The following is a 17,115-nucleotide window of genomic DNA, read 5'->3' on the forward strand; positions in this document are numbered from 1 at the left end:
CGTCCGGGAGCAGGTCTTGAATGGTTGGTCAGGTGGATCTAAATCCGAGGAGATGAAGCCCTATTCTGATCGCAAATATGAACTCTCCTGCTGGGACAGCACATTACTCTGGGGAGAAAGGGTCATCCTGTCCCCCGAGGGGGCGAAGGCTATTATTAGCCGAGCTACATAGTGCTCAGCCGGGCATTAGCAATTTGAAGCTGCTCGTACACAGCTATTTGTGCTGGCCAGGCATGGACTTGGATATCGAAACCCTGGTCAAAAGCTGTCCTCAATGCCAGCAGGTGCAAAAGCTCCTCCCCCACTTAGCTCCATTACACCCATGGGAACAGCCAGGACGGCCATGGGTGCACCTCCATGTCGATTACATGGGACCCTTCTTGGGCACAATGTTCCTTTTACTGATTGACTCCCACTCCAAATGGATGGACGTCTATGAAGTCCGGTCGCCCACATCGGCTGCCGCCATAGACCATTTGCAGCAGTGCATGGGTTGCCAGAGGTCCTCATGACCGACAATGGGACCGCTTTTACCAGCAGGGAGTTCCACAGGTTCACGACCCTTAACAGCATTACCCATGTCAAAACCTCACCCTATTACCCAGCATTGAATGGCATGGCTGAGTAGGCAGTCCAAGCCTTTAAATCTGGGATGAAAAAGATGGAAGGATATTCCATCGGCACGAGATTGTCCTGCTTCTTGTTCACATACCGGACCATGCCACACACAACGACCAGCATTGCCCTTGCAGAGCTACTAATGAAGAGACGTCTCCGCACCTGCCTGACCTTATCCAGCTGAATATAGAGGGGAGGGTGGAGAAAAGCCAAGAGGTACAGAAGGCCAGGCACGATGGTCATGGTTGCGTAAGAACTTTCACAGTGGGAGATGGGGTCCCTGTGAAGAACTTTGGAAATGGGCCCAATTGGCTTGTTAGGCGAGGTGAGTGCAGTAACTGGACCCCTCTCCCATAACGTATCGGTAAACAGCCGAATAATTAGACGACGCGTGGATCATCTCCGCAAAAGAATGCCAGTCCCACAAGAAGAAATGCAGTCTTCATCTACGCTTGAGTCTGTGCCGCATGTATAGGACAGGTCACATGATTTGGAAGCACCGGTGGGGGCTGTGGGACCCGAGGGGGTCAGGGAGACAAACCTGCCACTTTCCACTGAGGAACTGAGTGGACAACTGACCCCTGAAAAGAAAGTCTCAGAAAAACCAGCCGAGGCTGTTGAACTGAGATGCTCAACTTGTCCGAGAAAGCCTCCTGAGAGACTTGACCTGTAAATAGTTATTGTGTAAATAGTTAATGTGTTTTAAGCTTGTTAGCTGTACTTTTAAGTAAAGGGGGAGGGATGTGATAAAGTGAGGTACCCTGTCCCTTTAAGAGAATACAAGTGTACTGATCATGTGACAGCACTGACGAATCACTGTGCAGCGTGGGCCACTGGTTAACTGTAAGTCTAGTTCTGGAGGTTTCTGAGTGAGCATGTATGATCTGGTGCTCTGCCATATGTCTCAATAAGCCATCACTGTTTATTCTTACATCAGTCTTTCCCCATTATTGGTTGCAAGCAGCAATTGATGACAATATAGGAAGGCATGCAGTTAGAGTTTGGTTTGCCAATTAACTCATATACCCAAGACATAAAAGAACCACTCCACACTTGAGTCTAGGTTTACACTCCAGTTCAGTATTGAGGGAGTGCTGCACTGCCTACAGCACCGTTTCTCAGGTAGGACATTAAACCAAGGCACCTTCTGTCCTCTAGGGTGGACCACTTTCACCTCTCTCGGAATTCCCTTCATTCTACATTCTGCTAGGTTTCAAAACTCAAACTTGTCACCTGATCATCCCTCTCACTTTCTCAAATATCCTTTTCAACTTTTGTTATGCTCAGCAGGTTTAAGCTTAACCTTCATTTCATCATCTCATTAGGAAAAAATCTAACCTGTGCTTTGTCTTCCCTGGGAGTGTTTGATGTGGACAGTATAGAGGGAGCTTTACTCTGTATCTAACCCCGTGCTGTACCTGTCCTGGGAGTGTTTGATGGGGACGATGTAGAGGGAGCTTTACTCTGTATCTAACCCCGTGCTGCACCTGTCCTGGGAGTGTTTGATGGGGACGATGTAGAGGGAGCTTTACTCTGTATCTAACCCCGTGCTGTACCTGTCCTGGGAGTGTTTGATGGGGACAGTGTAGAGGGAGCTTTACTCTGTATCTAACCCCGTGCTGTACCTGTCCTGGGAGTGTTTGATGGGGACAGTGTAGAGGGAGCTTTACTCTGTATCTAACCCCGTGCTGTACCTGTCTTGGGAGTGTTTGATGGGGACAGTGTAGAGGGAGCTTTACTCTGTATCTAACCCCGTGCTGTACCTGTCCTGGGAGTGTTTCACACTGACAGAAATAATGAAATGTATACAAGTGTTTCTTGCTTCAGCACCTTTTCAGGCCGAGACTTTCACAATAAATTGAAATAGAAATCGACCGCATTAAAATTAAACAGGCAATTTATCTGTTCCCTGAGCATCTTACCATGTTTGCTGTCCTGGGGTTTGTTTGGGACCTCCTCCACATTCTCTGCAGGGAACCAGCCCGTCCGACCTTTGACAGTCCCTTCCCAGAATCCTCCTTCCCCGACACTGAGGACTGTAAAAGGAGAAAACACTGAACGTCACAAGGTGCAATCTCACCACCTCCCCCACCCCCATGATCCTGCTCTTTTGAACCCGGAGTTATAACTTTTCAATGACAATGATCTCCCGACTCCCCAGAGCCTGTCACCATCGACAAGGCACAAGTCAGGAGTGTGATGGAATACTGCCCACTTGCCTGGGTGAGTGCAGCTCCCACATTACTCAAGAAGCTCAACGCCATCCAGGACAAAGCAGCTCCGCGTGATTGGCACTCCACCTACCACCTTCAACATTCACTCATTTCACCATCGACACACAGTGGCAGCAGTGTGTACCACCTACAAGATGCACTGCAGAAACTCATCTAGGCTCCTTCGACAGCATCTTCAAAACCCATGATCTCTACCACCAAGAAGGACAAGGGCATCTGGTGCATGGGAACACCACCACCTGCAAGTTCCCCTCCAAGTCACACTGACTTTATTGTCATTCCTTCACTGTCGCTGGGTCAAAAATCCTGGAACGCCCTCCCTAACAGCACTGTGGGTGTACCTACACCACATGGACTGCAGCGGTTCAAGAAGGTGGCTCACCACCACCTTCTCAAGGGATGGGCAACAAATGCTGGCCTAGCCAGCGATGCCCACATCCCATGAATGAACAAAAACAATCTCTTGCTAGAAAATGTTTAATGATCATGGAAATTGAAGAATCTTTTCTGATCTCCTAAATTTCTTCAGTTACTATGCACCAGATGTCGTAAGGCAGCCATCTTTATATAAGTTGTGGATCAGTGGGTCGCTGTCCTGCTTCTCTTCCGAAGATCATGGGTTCAAGTCCCACTCCAGAAACTTGGACACAAAATCTAGGCTGACACTCCCAGTGCAGGACCGTGGAAGTGCTGTATTGTTGGATGAGACATTAAACCGAAGCCCCATCTGCCCGTTCAGGTGGATGCAAGATTCTGTGTCACTATTCTGAACGAAGCACAGGGGAGTTCTCCCGAGTGTCCTGGCAAATATTTCTCCCTCAGTCAACATCACAAAAGACAGATTATCTGGTCATTGTGGGAGCTTGCTGTGCAATTGAACTTGGGTGTTTCCTGCATTACAACAGTGACTACCCTTCAAAAGTGCTGCATTGGCTGTAAAGTGCTGTGGGATGTCCTGAGGATGTGAAGGGCGCTATATAAATGCAAGTTTTCTTTTCTCTTGCAACGCTTTCTGAGTTGGAGAGAAGGCGGAAGATGATGAAGACGCTTTGCGTGATAGCTCACAGGTGAGTTTGCACATGGGGTAAATGGAACAAAGAAAATCAGCACCCACCGCTCTTCACCCTCACCCCACGCCACCTCTCAGTTCCCATCCATTTACATCACTGAGGGAGTGCTACGTTGTCAACGGTGCCATCCTTCAGCTGAGATGTTAAATTGACATCGTCATCAGGTGATTGAAAGGATCCCGTGTCACTACTCGGGGAAGAGGGCAATAATTTCCCAGATCTTGGGCAAACATTCTTCTTAAAGCACCACTGCCCATAAATACGTGATTTGCTTATAAATGTCACGTTGAGACAGCACCGAAAATGGGATCATAAAATGGTGCAGCACAGAAGGAGGCCATTCGGCCATTTGTGCTCGTGCCAGCTCTATCCAATTAGTCCCTCTTTTCCCGCCCTTTGCCCTATGGCCCTGCAAGCTTTGTCCCTGGATGGCTGAAAAGTATTTTTTGCCAACGAAAACAGTGATTGCATTTTAAAGGAACTCATTTGTACGTGAAGATGTACTGAGAGATGCGATGAAGGCACAAGGTGAACACAAGCCCTTGTTTCCCAGTTTGACTCAAATCTTCTTCACATTATCCTCCTGTCTGGTCGCCCTGCAAGAACAGTAAATAACCTGTTTGTTCAACACACCATCCCTGCTGTTAGCATTTCATACAAGGCTTCTTGCAGTCAGGAGCCCCTCGTAAAAAAAAACTGGTTACGCAAATCTCCAGCCAGTTTGGACAATCCTTTTCTATTGTCGAGTCTATTTTTGTCTGTTTTTCTCTCATCTCTCCCAAAAAAAAAACATACTTTGAAGAGTGCTGATGACGTCTTTGGAGACCGTGGACCCTACACAGCCAGAGCTCTGATTTGGAAAACACACCGGTGACGCTGAGGAGTCTTGTCTCTTGTCGCTGTGCGTTCGGCGCTCTCACACAGTCGGGCTGGAGGTGACACACCCTTTCATTTTCCCGTCCAGCCTGCATGAAAGTGCCACAGGCTATCCAGAGGTGCCAGCTCCTGCCCACTCAAAAGCCAGGCAGCAGCCAGGGCATTTTTTATTCTATCCTTTTTAATGCAGTGATTATCAGCCAGACTTTCCGCTGTCTCGCATTTCTTCTTTTCTCTCTCTGTGTCTAATGACATGAGGCAGACAAAGCACACACATCTGTTTCCATGGCCAGTTTTTTTCCGGAACAGGTCGCCAGAGGCTATAGTTTGAGGGGCGCCACTCCACATCAAGCATGGCTGACCAGGAGACTCTCCCACTCTTACCGCCTGATTATTTACAGGCCTGTTTGGCCGCACTATGAACACACCTCCCGTGGCCATCAAGTCTTGAGGTGGGGCATTGGTGAGGCCACGCCTCGAATATCGTGTGCAGTTTTGGTCTCCTTATTTAAGGAAGGAGCTAAATGCGTTGGAGGTGGTTCAGAGGAGGTTTACTAGATTGATACCTGGAATGAGTGGGTTGTCTTATGAGGAAAGGTTGGACAGACTGGGCTTGTTTCCACTGGAGTTTAGAAGAGTGAGGGGCGACTTGGTTGAAGTATATAAGAACCTTGATGGTCTTGTCAAGGTGGACGTGGAAAGGATGTTCCCTCTTGTGGGTGAGTCCAGAACTAGGGGGCACTGTTTTAAAATTAGGGCTTGCCCTTTTAGGACAGAGGTGAGGAGAAATTTTTTCTCTCAGAGGGTTGTGCATCTTTGGAACTCTCTGCCTCAGAAGATGGTGGAGGCGGTGTCATTGAATATTTTTAAGGCGGAGGTAGATAGATTCTTGTTAGGCAAGGGAATCAAAGGTTATCAGGGGTAGATGGGAATTGGAACTCAAAACACAAACAGATCAACCATGATCTTATTGAATGGTGGAGCAGGCTCGAGGGGCTGAATGGCCTACTTCTCCACCTATTTCGTATGTTCATATGAACCAGGAACTTCTGGCTCAGAGATAGGGTCACTACCCACTGCACCACAAGACCTCCTTCTCTGATTTAGCAGCTCTTAAAATTAAGGGGATTGGTTGCGAGGGGGGCGGTGGGGGGGGGGGGGGGGGGGGGGGGGGGGGAGTTATTCCATTGCAAAATGGGAAGGTCCCAGTTCAAACTTGTTCCAAACTCCACTTACTCCAGCATTCTCCCCTCCAACCCATTATCACCAAGAGAAACAAAAGCAGCAGCATTACAGGATCACCTCTGAAGTACCCTCCAAATCACACACCATCCTGACTTGCACTGACATTGCCGTTAAGCCCATGTGGTGTCTTGCACATCCACAATCTTAAACTTCATGACTGGCGGCCATGCCTTCAGCTGTCTGAACCCCAAATTTTGGAATTCTCTCGCTAAACCTCTCTCTACAATCAGTGGCAGTTCTGCTCGACCTCACTTCTGGGGATTGGCGTCTCAAGCCTGCACACACTGGTAATCCCCAGAATTTCCTTGGCAAATCCCACAGACGAGCGGAGCGTGAGGACAGAGAAAGAGAGAGAAGTATAGAAAATAGGAGCTGAGGAAAGAGAGTCAGAGAAGGCAGAAGACTAGGAAATGAGAGAAGAAAAGACCTGCACTAATATAGTGCATTTCGCGGCCTCAGGACATGAGAGCTACGTGGGTAACAAAATTTCGGGAGGTAGTCATCCCGCAGCTTATCAGATCAGGCAGAGGGGGACTGAGTGGCCGTCAGACAGACATGAAAGACAAAGCAAGTAGTGCAGCAGACCCCTGAGGACATCCCACTTTCTAACAGGTACTCAGTTCTAAGTACCAATGGGGGAGAGGGTTCCTCTGAGGAGAGCAGCGAGAGTCATGACCAGAGCACCATGGGTGGCTCAGTTGTGCAGGGGGGGGAGGACAAAAGAGAGGCAAGCAATAGTGGTAGGGGGTTCTATAGTTAGGGGAACAGACAGGCGCTTCTGTGGTCGCAGGTGTTACCTCCTAGGTGCAAGGGTCATGGATATCACTGGCTCCAGGGCATTCTGGAAGGTGAGGGTGCACAGCCAGAGGTCGTGGTTCACATTGGTACCAATGATATGGATAGAAAAAGGGACGAAGTCCCGCAGGCTGAGTTCAGGGAGTTGGGGAAGAGATTAGCAAGCAGGACCTCAAAGGTAGTAATCTCCGGATTACTCCCAATGCCAGTACTAGTGGGTATGGAAATCGGAGAATACACCAGGCTGGAGAGATGGTGCAGGAGGGAGGGGATTCAGATTTCTGGGGCATTGGGTCCGGGTTCTGGGGAAGGTGGGATCTGTACACAAGCAGGATGGTCTACACCTGAATAGGGGCAGGATAAATATCCATGCAGGGAGATTTGCTAGTGTTGTTAGGGAGGGTTTAAACTAGATTGGCAGGGGGCTGGGAACCGGGGGGCAGATTCAGAGAGGACAAATTCAGAGCAGGAAGCAGGAGACAGAAAATTAGCGGGTGACTCTGAATGTCAGAAAAAGCAGAGGTTAAAAGGTTTACGGCAAAGGAATCTGGCAATGTTAAAAGGCATTTAAATGCAAGGAATAAAACAAACAAAGCCGATGAGCTGAGGGCACGGATAGACACGAGGCAGCATGATATTGTTGCTATAATGGAAACTTGGCTTAAAGAGGGGCAAAAATTGCAACTCAGCATCCCTGAATACAGGGTTTTCAGGCAGGATAGAGAAGGGGCTAAAAAAGTATTAGTAACATTATTGGTTAAAGAGTCAATTACGGCTGTGGGGAGGGATGATATACTAAATGGATCATCAAATGAGGCTATATGAGTTGAGCTCAGGAATAAAAGGGGACCAGCCACACTATTAGGAGTGTACTATAGACCCCCAAACAGTGAGAGGGAGATAGAAGAGCAAATATGTCGGCAAATTTCTGAGTGCAAAAACAATAGGGCAATAATAATTGGGGAGTTCAACTACCCCAATATCAACTGGGATTTGAAGAGTGTAATAGACACATAGACACAGAGGGCACAAAATTCTTGAACTGCATTCGAGAGAACCTTTTTTAGCCAGCACGTAACAAGCCCAGCAAGAGGGGATGCAATTCTAGATTTAGTCTTAGGAAATGAAGCCGGGCAAGTGGAGAGCATTTTGGACAAAGTGACCATCATGCAGTTAGATTTAGCATAATTATGGAAAAGGATAAAGATAGAACAGGAGTAAGAGTTCTAAATTGGGAAAAGGCTAATTTTATGAAGCTGAGAGGTGATCTGGTGAAAGTGGACTGGTTACAGCTACTTGAAGGGAAATCAATGACAGACCAGTGGGAGACATTCAAAAGCGAGATTCTAAGGGCACAGTTTGGACATGTCCCCACAAAGTAAAAGGGCGGTACTGCCAAATCTAGAGCCCCCCACCCCCGGTTATCTAAAAGTATACCAGGTTTGATAAAGTAGAAAAAGCTTATGACAGTCACAAAAAGCAGAAAACTGTAGAAAGCCTAGAGGAGTATAGAAAATACAGAGTTGAAGTTAAATAGGTAATTAGGAAAGCAAAGTAAGAATATGAAAAAATGTTAACAGGTTAAATCAAAGAAAACCCAAAGATGTTTTACCAGTACATTAAGAGCAAGAGGATAACAAAGGTAAGGGTAGGGCCTATCAGGGATGTACATGGTAACTTGTGCATTGATGCTGATGATGTGGGCAGGGTTCTCAATGAGCACTTTGTCTCTGTCTTCCCTTAAGAGAGGGGTGATGCAGATATTCTAGCTGAAGAGGAGGAGTGTGAAATATTAGATACAATAAGCATAGTGAGGGAGGATGTACTGGAGGGACTGACACCCTTGGTGGATAAATCACCAGGGCCGGATGGATTGCATCCCAGGCTGTTAAAGGGAGCCAGGGAGGAAATAGTGGATGCTCTGAGGATCGTTTTCCAATCCTTACCAGGTGCAGGTGAGGTAGCAGAGGATTGGAGGTCTGCAAACGTTGTATCATTATTTAAAAAGGGTGTGAGGGATAGGCCAGTAAACTATAGGTCAGTAGGTCTGACTTCGGTGGTGGACAAATTATTAGAATCAGTTCTAAGAGGATAAACTGTCACATAGAAAGGAACAGATTAATCAGGGATAGTCAGCATGGTTTTGATAGGGGAATGTTGTGTCTTAGGGTAGTGCAGTGGATGTTGTCTACATGGATATCAGTAAGGCATTTGACAAGGTCCCACATGGCAGACTGATAAGAAAAGTAAAAGCCTATGGGATACACAGGAAGGTGGCGAGTTGGATCCAAAATTGGCTCAGTGACAGGAAACAAAGAGAATTGGTTGTTGGGTATTTTTGCAAATGGAAAATGGTTTCCAGTGGCATTCCACAAGCCTCAGTGTTGGGGCCCTTGCTGTTTGTTGTATATATTAATGACTTGGACTTAAATGTGGGTGGCATGATTGGGAAATTTTCAGATGACACAAAAATTGGCCGTGTAGTTGATAGTGAAGAGGGTAGCTGTTGTCTTCAAAGTTATATCAATGGTTTGGTTGAGTGGGTGGAAAAGTGGCAGATGGAATTCAATCCAGGGAAGTGTGAGGTAATGCATTTGGGGAGGCTGAGGAATACACAATAAATGGGAGAGTATTGGGAAGGGTAAGGGAAGTGAGAAACCTTGGTGTGCATGTCCACAGGTCCCTGAAGGTGGCAGGACAGGTGGATAAGGTGGTAAAGAAAGCAGATGGAATGCTTTCCTTTACTGGATGAGGTATAGAATACAAAAGCAGGGATGTAATGATGGAACTGTATAAAATGCTGGTTAGGCCACAGCTGAAATTGTGTGTACAGTTCTGGTCACCACATTACAGGAAGAACATAATTGCTCTGGAGATGGTACAGATGAGATGAATAAGAAGGTTGCCATGGCTTGAAAATTGAAGCTACGAGGAAAGATTGGAACAGAGGGGGCTGAGGGGTGACCTGATTGAGGTGTAGAAGATTATGAGGGGTCTTGATAAGGTAGACAGGGATGCTCTGTTCCCCTAGCAGAGAGGTCAATTACCAGGGGACACAGATTGGTAGAACGATGAGAGGGGACATGAGGAAAGACTTCTTCACCCAGACGGCAGTGGGTGTTTGGAATTCGCTGCCTCATTTGGTGGTGGAGGCAGAAACCCTCAACTCATTTAAAAGGCACCTGGATCTGCATCTGAAGGGCTGTAACCTGCAAGGCTACAGATCGGGGGCAGGAAGGTGCGATTAGAATGAGCAACCAGTTTTTGATTTTTTCTCTTTCGGCCGGCGCAGACACGATGAGCTTAATGGCATTTTTCTGTGCCATAACTTTCCTATGATTCTATCCAAACCTTTACAGCCAATGAAGTACGTTTAAAGTCTAGTCTCAGTTGTAATGTGTGAGAAACAGCAGCCAAGTTGCGCACAGCAAGCTCCCACAAACAGCAATGTTATAATCTGTTTTAGCGATGGTGATTTAGGGATAACTCTCCTTCAAAACAGGGGTCAAGGGATCTTTCACATCCACCCGAGTGAGCAGATAGGGCCTCAGTTTAGCATCTCATTGAGAACGCTTCTGACAGTGTAGCACTCCCTCAGGTGTCAGCCTGGATTTGTGCATTAAAGTCTCTGGAGTAGGATTTGAACCCACAACTTTCACACTCAACAACAAGAGCACAACCCACTGAACCACGACAAGCAAAAGACTATTTCGATGCACTTGTCCTGTGACATGTCTAATCACTTTCAGCCACATTCATATTTTTTTAGAAATCTTAATACACACATCTAAAGCACACCAGTAAAAATCTCACATCTGGAAAGTGTTCGAAATTAGTAGCTCTGTATTTAGCACTGAAGTAATGTTCAACTGGAATGGTTAGCAGGAGTATATCAGAGACATTGGTAAAATCCACTGTCACATTGAGAGACTGGACACTTCCTCATACAGCAGCAGCAGAGACATTGTGAAAAAATTATAGGGGAACATCTTACATAGGTATGTGAGTACAAAGGTAGAGAGAGAGACACAACACATTCAATACACGGATGAAAGAAGGACACAACAATGGAAGTAAATTTATATATAGTCACTTTGTAGTACAGAACTTGAGTGTTGCTGAAAAGAGACATGCTGTTGAAGTTTTTTATCTTGCACTCATCAGGACAGATGCAAGAATGCCAAATTTCAAAGATAGCAATAATTTATACTGCATGAGAAAAGGGTGCTGATTGATTGGCAAGTCGAATCTGATTAGTCAAGGTGTTGTCATGGAGAAGGCACTCTAGGGAACTATTGTCCTCCATGCTGTTGGTTAATTCAAAAAAGGCGCAGTGCCTGGGCATGTTCCTTTTGCCTGCAGAGCGTAGGTCCCTGCATTTGAATATATGTAGCAACATTGCGAGCAAGACTGATAATCTTAAATTGGTTGTTGGTGTAATTTATATAGCATCCTGTCACATCTCTCAAAATGCTTCAAATTTACGCTTGCTATATTCATACACAGGGACCCATTCTCTGCAAAGAAAAGGGATATCATAGAGCACAGATCATATTACAGCACAGAAGGAGGCCATTCAGCCCATCGTGTCCACGCGGGTCAACAAAGATCTGACTACACTAATCCCATTTTCCAGCACTTGGCCCATAGCCCTGGAGCCTATGGCACTGCAAGTGAATATCTAAATGCTTCTTAAATGTTACAAGGGTTTCTGACTCAACCACCCTTTCAGGCAGTGAGTTCCAGACTCCCACCACCCTCTGAGTGAAAATATTTCTCCTCAACTCCCCTCTTAGCCTTCTATTTCTTACTTTAAATCTATGCCCCCTGGTTATTGATACCTCTACTAATAGAAAAAGTGCCTTCCTATCCACCCTATCTATACCCCTCATAACCTTATACACCTCTATCAGGTCCCCTCTCAACCTTCACTGCTCCAAGGAAAACAACCACAGTCTATTCAATCTTTCTTCATAGCTCAGGCCCTCCAGACCAGGCAGCATCCTGGTAAATCTCCTCTGCACCCTCTTGAGTACAATCAGATCCTTCCTATAATGTGGTGACCAGAACTGCACACAGTACTCCAGTTGTGGCCTAGCCAGTGCATTATACAGTTCCAGCATAACTTTCCTGCTCGTGTATTCTGTGCCTCGGCTAATAAAGGCAAGTATCCCTTTTACCTTCTTAACTACCTTATCTACCTGTCCTGCTACCCTCAGGGACCTGTGGATATGCACACCAAGGTCCCTCTGATCTTCAGTACTTTCTAGGGTCCTACCATTCATAGTGTAATCCCTTGCCTTGTTAAACTTTGTGCCTTTTTTGAATTACCTGGGGACTTGTGGAGTCTATAGTGCCCCTTTGCTTTCTCCATGGCAATGCCTCGGCCTATCAGTCAATTTGCCAGCCAATCAGTACCCTTTTCTCCTGTAGTATAAATTGTTACAATTGTTTGAAATTTAGCATTCTAGCATTTGTCCTGATGAGTACAAGATGAAAAGCTTCAGCAACATGTCTCACTTTTCAGCAATATGAGTTCTTAGAATGTCATAGGAACAGGAGGAGGCTATTCAGCCCCTCAAGCCTGTTCTGCCATTTGGTTAAATCATGGCTGGTCTGTATTTTAACTCCAACTGCATGCCTTGGTTCTGTAAATTTATAAGGCTTACCTAACAATAATCTATCAATGTCAGTTTTTAAATTTTCAATTAATCCCATAGCCTCAATAGCATTTTTGGGAGAGAGAGTTCCAGATTTCCACTCTCCTTTGTGTGAAGAAATGCTTCCTGACGTCGCCCCTGAACATCCACCATTTCGTCCTGTTATCTATGTACTGATTGTGTGGTCTCTCTCTCTCTACCTTTGTATTCACATACCTAAGTAAGATGTTCCCCTATAATTTTTTCACAATGTCTCTGCTACTGCTATATGAGGAAGTGCTTTGTCTCTCAATGTGACAGTGGAGTTTTACCAATGTCTCTGATATTCTCTTGCTAACCATTCCAATTGAACATTATTTCAATGCTAGATACAGAGCTACTAACTTTGAAAACTTTCTAGATGTGAGATTTTTACTGGTGTGCTTCTGATGTGTGTATTAAAATATATTTTAAAAATGTGAATGTGGCTAAAACTGATTAGATGGGTCACAGAACGAGTGCATCAATATAGTCTTCCTCTCTTTGTATTAGCTATGGCTTAGTGGCTAGCACTTTGTCACTGAGTTTGTGAGTTCAAATCCCACTCTAGAGGTTTCAGTTCACAAATCCAGGTGGCCACAACAAGTGCAGTGCTGAGGGAGTGCTGCACTGTTGACAATGCTGTCTTTGAGGTGAGTTGTTAAACTGAGGCCCTGTCTGTTCTATCAGATGGATGTGAAAGATCCCTTGGCTGCTGTTTTGAAGGGGAGCAGGAAAGCTATCCTTAAACCAACATCACTGAAATAGATGATCTGGTCATTATCACATTGCTATTTGTGCGAGCTTGCTATGCATAAACTGGCTGTAATTTTATGCCTCCTTATTTAAGGCTCGCCCTTACCCCACCCCCGCCTCCACCAGTAGTTGTATTTCAGGCTAATGTTTTAAATGTCTTATACGCCAGTTAGACCACCACTCAATCATTGATACACGAGGGAATGAATACAAGCCTAGTCTGTACAACGTCCCCATAATTTAACCCTTTTAGACCCAGTCATGGCCTATTTTTCTTTAAATGGCGGCACAACAACCACCTGAATCATTGGAATAGACAAATAGGGCTTCAGATTATCATCTCAGTTACAGGAGGGTATCTCTGATGCCTCCACAGTGCTTCATTGGGTCCATGAGTGGCCTGTGCGTGCACATGACTAGGACTCGGAGGTAGGTGTGGCCTGCTCAGCCACCCTACAGAGAGGGGGTAGGGAGAGACGAAAAGGAGGAGGCAGGGAGCGAGAGAGAGAAAAAGAGTGGGAAGAAAGGAGGCAGAGATGAGGTAGAGAAGGAAAGAGGCAGAGACAATGATATGAGGGAGGGAGGTGAGAGGCAGGGGAAGAGGTAAAAAGAGGAGCGAGATGGGTATACGGACCACGCACCAAGTAAGAATGTGAGCCAATTGCCAGCGAAAGAAAGTGTGCCAGGAAAAGAGACAGAGAGAGAGAGAGAGTGTGTGTGTGGGGACAAAGAGCTGAGAGACATAGCAAGACAGAGGTGGGGAGGATGAGAAAAGGAGAGAGTTGTGTTAGTTTGAGAGATGGGGAAAAAGATGAGGATAAAGGTAGATAATAGAAGCTAAAGGAAGCTGCAGAAATAGAGATGGCGAGGGAGGAGGACTAGGGAGAGAAAGGAGGTGGAGACAAAATGACAGAATAAGTGGTTATGACCGAGAGTCAGATAGTGATATTATACTGTACCATTGAATGACAGAAATGAGATTGGTGAATAAGTGGAGAGGATACCACAGAAAAGCCAAATACTCACAGGGAAATGGAGATAACTAGACAAGCATAACATGAATTAAAAACTGAAACACAAAATGAGCATTTCTCCACATTTTGACCTTCTCACCTGGCATGAGCTTTGTTCCCATGGCAACAGTTGAACAAAAAGCCCTCAGCTGACATGAGTTGCTGAAGGTGGATGAAGGGGTGCTGGGTTTTGTCAACTATTCCAGGCAGTGCTGATAGGATCAATGGAGGGAGTGGCGCTGGGCCGTTTGAATCTAGCGTTACCATGGCAATCTCCGAGGGTTAATGTTGCTATGGCAATCTCAGAGGGTTAATGGCTGTTACACACAGGAAGATGTAGGCTTGAAGGCTTATTCTAACACCAAGGGCAACGCGGACGGATTCTACAACCCAACGCTTAGCACAAAGCACCCCAAGGGAACAAGTAAATGGGCCCCACAGGCGGAATTCTGGCTGCCTGAGCTATGCAGGATTAATTGGAGTATGTAGATGACACAGGGCAGATCTCCTTTGTCAGTGAGCAGGCCGCAAGGCAGCTCCATCTTAGTTGACACAAAAAAACTCAGCAGGAGACCCCCTTCCCAGCCAATGTCAAGCGACACAATGAAGTGGAGATTATCCGGCAAACAGATACTCAATAAATCGGTGTCACATTAGCGAGCAATTTTTGATGTGTTTTAAGTGCTAGCATTCACATTCCTGAGACAGAAGGTCGTGGGTTCAAGTCCCTCTCGGTGAACTTGGGCACCTAATCTTGGTCCTCCTAGACCACGCGGAGGGAGTACTACACTGTCAGAAGTGCCATCTTTCAGCGGAGATGTTAAATTGAGGGCCCACCTGCCTTCTCGAGTGGACATTTTTCGCCCTCCATAAATGTGAGCTCTTCCAAAAACTCTGCAACCGAAATTCTAACTCACACCAGATCCAGATCGCCCATGTGCTCACTGACCTACATTGGCTCTCAGTCCACCAACATCTAGATTTTTAAATTCTTATCCTTGTGATCAAAACGCTCCATGCTTTCACCCCTCCCTATCTCTGGAACCTCCTCCAGCCCTATAATCCCCCAAGATCTCTGCACTCTACTTCTAGCCTCTTGCACATCCCTGATTTCCTTCATTCCACCTTTGGTTGCCGTGTCTTCAGCTTTCTGGGCCCTAAGTTCTGGAATTCACTCCCTAAACCTCTCCACATCACTCATCCTTTAAGATGTTCCTTGCAACCTACGTCTTTGACCAAGTCTGTTAGTCCACTATTCTAATATCTTCTTCTTTAGCTCAGTCTCAATTTTTGGCTGGTTACACTCCTGTGAAATGCCTAGGGGCATTTTACTACATAAAAGGTGCTGTACAAATGCAAAGTTGTAAAAGATCCCATGGCACTATTCACCTTCCCAACCAACACTGGTAAAACTGCTTCACTGGTTGCTTGTCTCATTACTCATGGTGGAATCCTGCTGTGCACAAGGTGGCTAATTAGATTGTCGACGCGCTGGTGTTAATTTTCCAAAATTTGCTAGATTCTGCAAAGGTTCCATCAAATTGGAAAGTAGCAAATATAACCCCGCTATTCAAGAAGGGAGGGAGGCAGAAAACAGGAAACTATAGGCCAGTTAGCTTGACATCTATCGTGGGAAAGTTGTTAGAATTGATCATGAAGGAGGTTATAGCTAGGCACATAGAAGAGCTCAAGGCAATTGGGAAAGGAAAATCATGTTTAGCCAATTTACTGTAGATTTTTTAAGGATTAATATGTACAGTGGATAAAGGGGAGCCTGTAGAAGTGCTATACTTGGATTTCTAGAAGGCATTTGATAAGGTGCCATATCAAAGATTATTACGGAAAATAAAAGCTCCTGGTGTAGTGGGTAACATATTAGCATGGAAAGAAGATTGGCTGGCTGGCAGAAAGCAGAGAGTATGCATAAATGGGTCTTTTTCTGAATGGCAGGATGTAAAGAGTGGCATCCCATAGGGGTCTGTACTGGGACCGCAACTTTTTATGGTTTACGTCAATGACTTAGATGAGGGGAGTGAAGACATGGCAGCTAAATTTGCAGATGACACAAAGATAGGTAGGAAAGTATGTTGTGAAGAGGACATGAGGAGGTTGCAGGTGGATATAGAAAGGTTGAGTGAGTGGGCAAAGATCTAGCAAATGGAATTTAATGTGGGAAAATGTGAAGCTGTTCACTTTGGCAGGAAGAACAAAAAAGGGTGTTACTTAAGTGGAAAACGGCTGCATAATTCTGAGGTGCAGAGGGATCTAGGTGTTCTAGTACATAGGTCACAAAAAGTTAGTATGCAGGTACAGCAAGCAATTAAGAAGGCTAATGGAATGCTATCCTTTATTACGAGAGGGATTGAACATAAAAGTAAGGATGTTATGCTTCAGTTATACAGGGCATTGGTGAGACCGCACCTCAAATACTGTGTGCAGTTTTTCCTTATTTAAAGAAAAATGTAAATACATTGGAGGTGGTTCAAAGGAGGTTTACTAGATTGATACCTGGAACGAGTGGGTTGTCTTAAGAGGAAAGGTTGGACAGACTGGGCTTGTTTCCACTGAAGTTTAGAGGAGCGAGGGGTAATTTGATTGAAGTGTACAAGGTCCTGAATGGTCTTGACAAGGTGGACGTAGAAAAGATGTTTCCTCTTATGGTTGAGTCCAGAACTAGGGAACACTATTTTAAAATTAGGGGTCGCCCTTTTAGGGCAGAGATGAGGAGAAATTTTTTCTCTGAGGCCTGTGCGACTTTGGAATTCTCTGCCTCAGGAGGTGGTGGAGGCGGGGCCATTCGATATTTTTAAGGAGGAGTTAGATAGATTCT

The 17,115-nt window shown here is 45.7% G+C and overlaps 2 protein-coding genes across 2 annotated transcripts in view; both read right to left on the bottom strand.

The window, feature by feature from the left end:
- Positions 1-5,012, bottom strand: part of LOC144669369 (serine/arginine-rich splicing factor 3-like) — a 388,848-nt gene extending 383,836 nt beyond the window's left edge. Inside the window, exon 1 of the mRNA XM_078531750.1 lies at positions 5,003-5,012. The gene's annotated coding sequence lies outside the window, so the exon portion shown is untranslated. The remainder of the gene's footprint in view (positions 1-5,002) is intronic.
- LOC144669342 (SH3 and multiple ankyrin repeat domains protein 1-like) overlaps positions 1-17,115 on the bottom strand; it is a 212,871-nt gene that overhangs the window by 120,655 nt on the left and 75,101 nt on the right. The window contains exon 12 of the mRNA XM_078531705.1: positions 2,541-2,654. Within this exon, the coding sequence (XP_078387831.1) occupies positions 2,541-2,654 (114 nt within the window). The remainder of the gene's footprint in view (positions 1-2,540; positions 2,655-17,115) is intronic.

This window comes from Cetorhinus maximus, chromosome 29 (assembly GCF_964194155.1).
Source record: "Cetorhinus maximus chromosome 29, sCetMax3.hap1.1, whole genome shotgun sequence".
Taxonomy (NCBI): domain Eukaryota; kingdom Metazoa; phylum Chordata; class Chondrichthyes; order Lamniformes; family Cetorhinidae; genus Cetorhinus; species Cetorhinus maximus.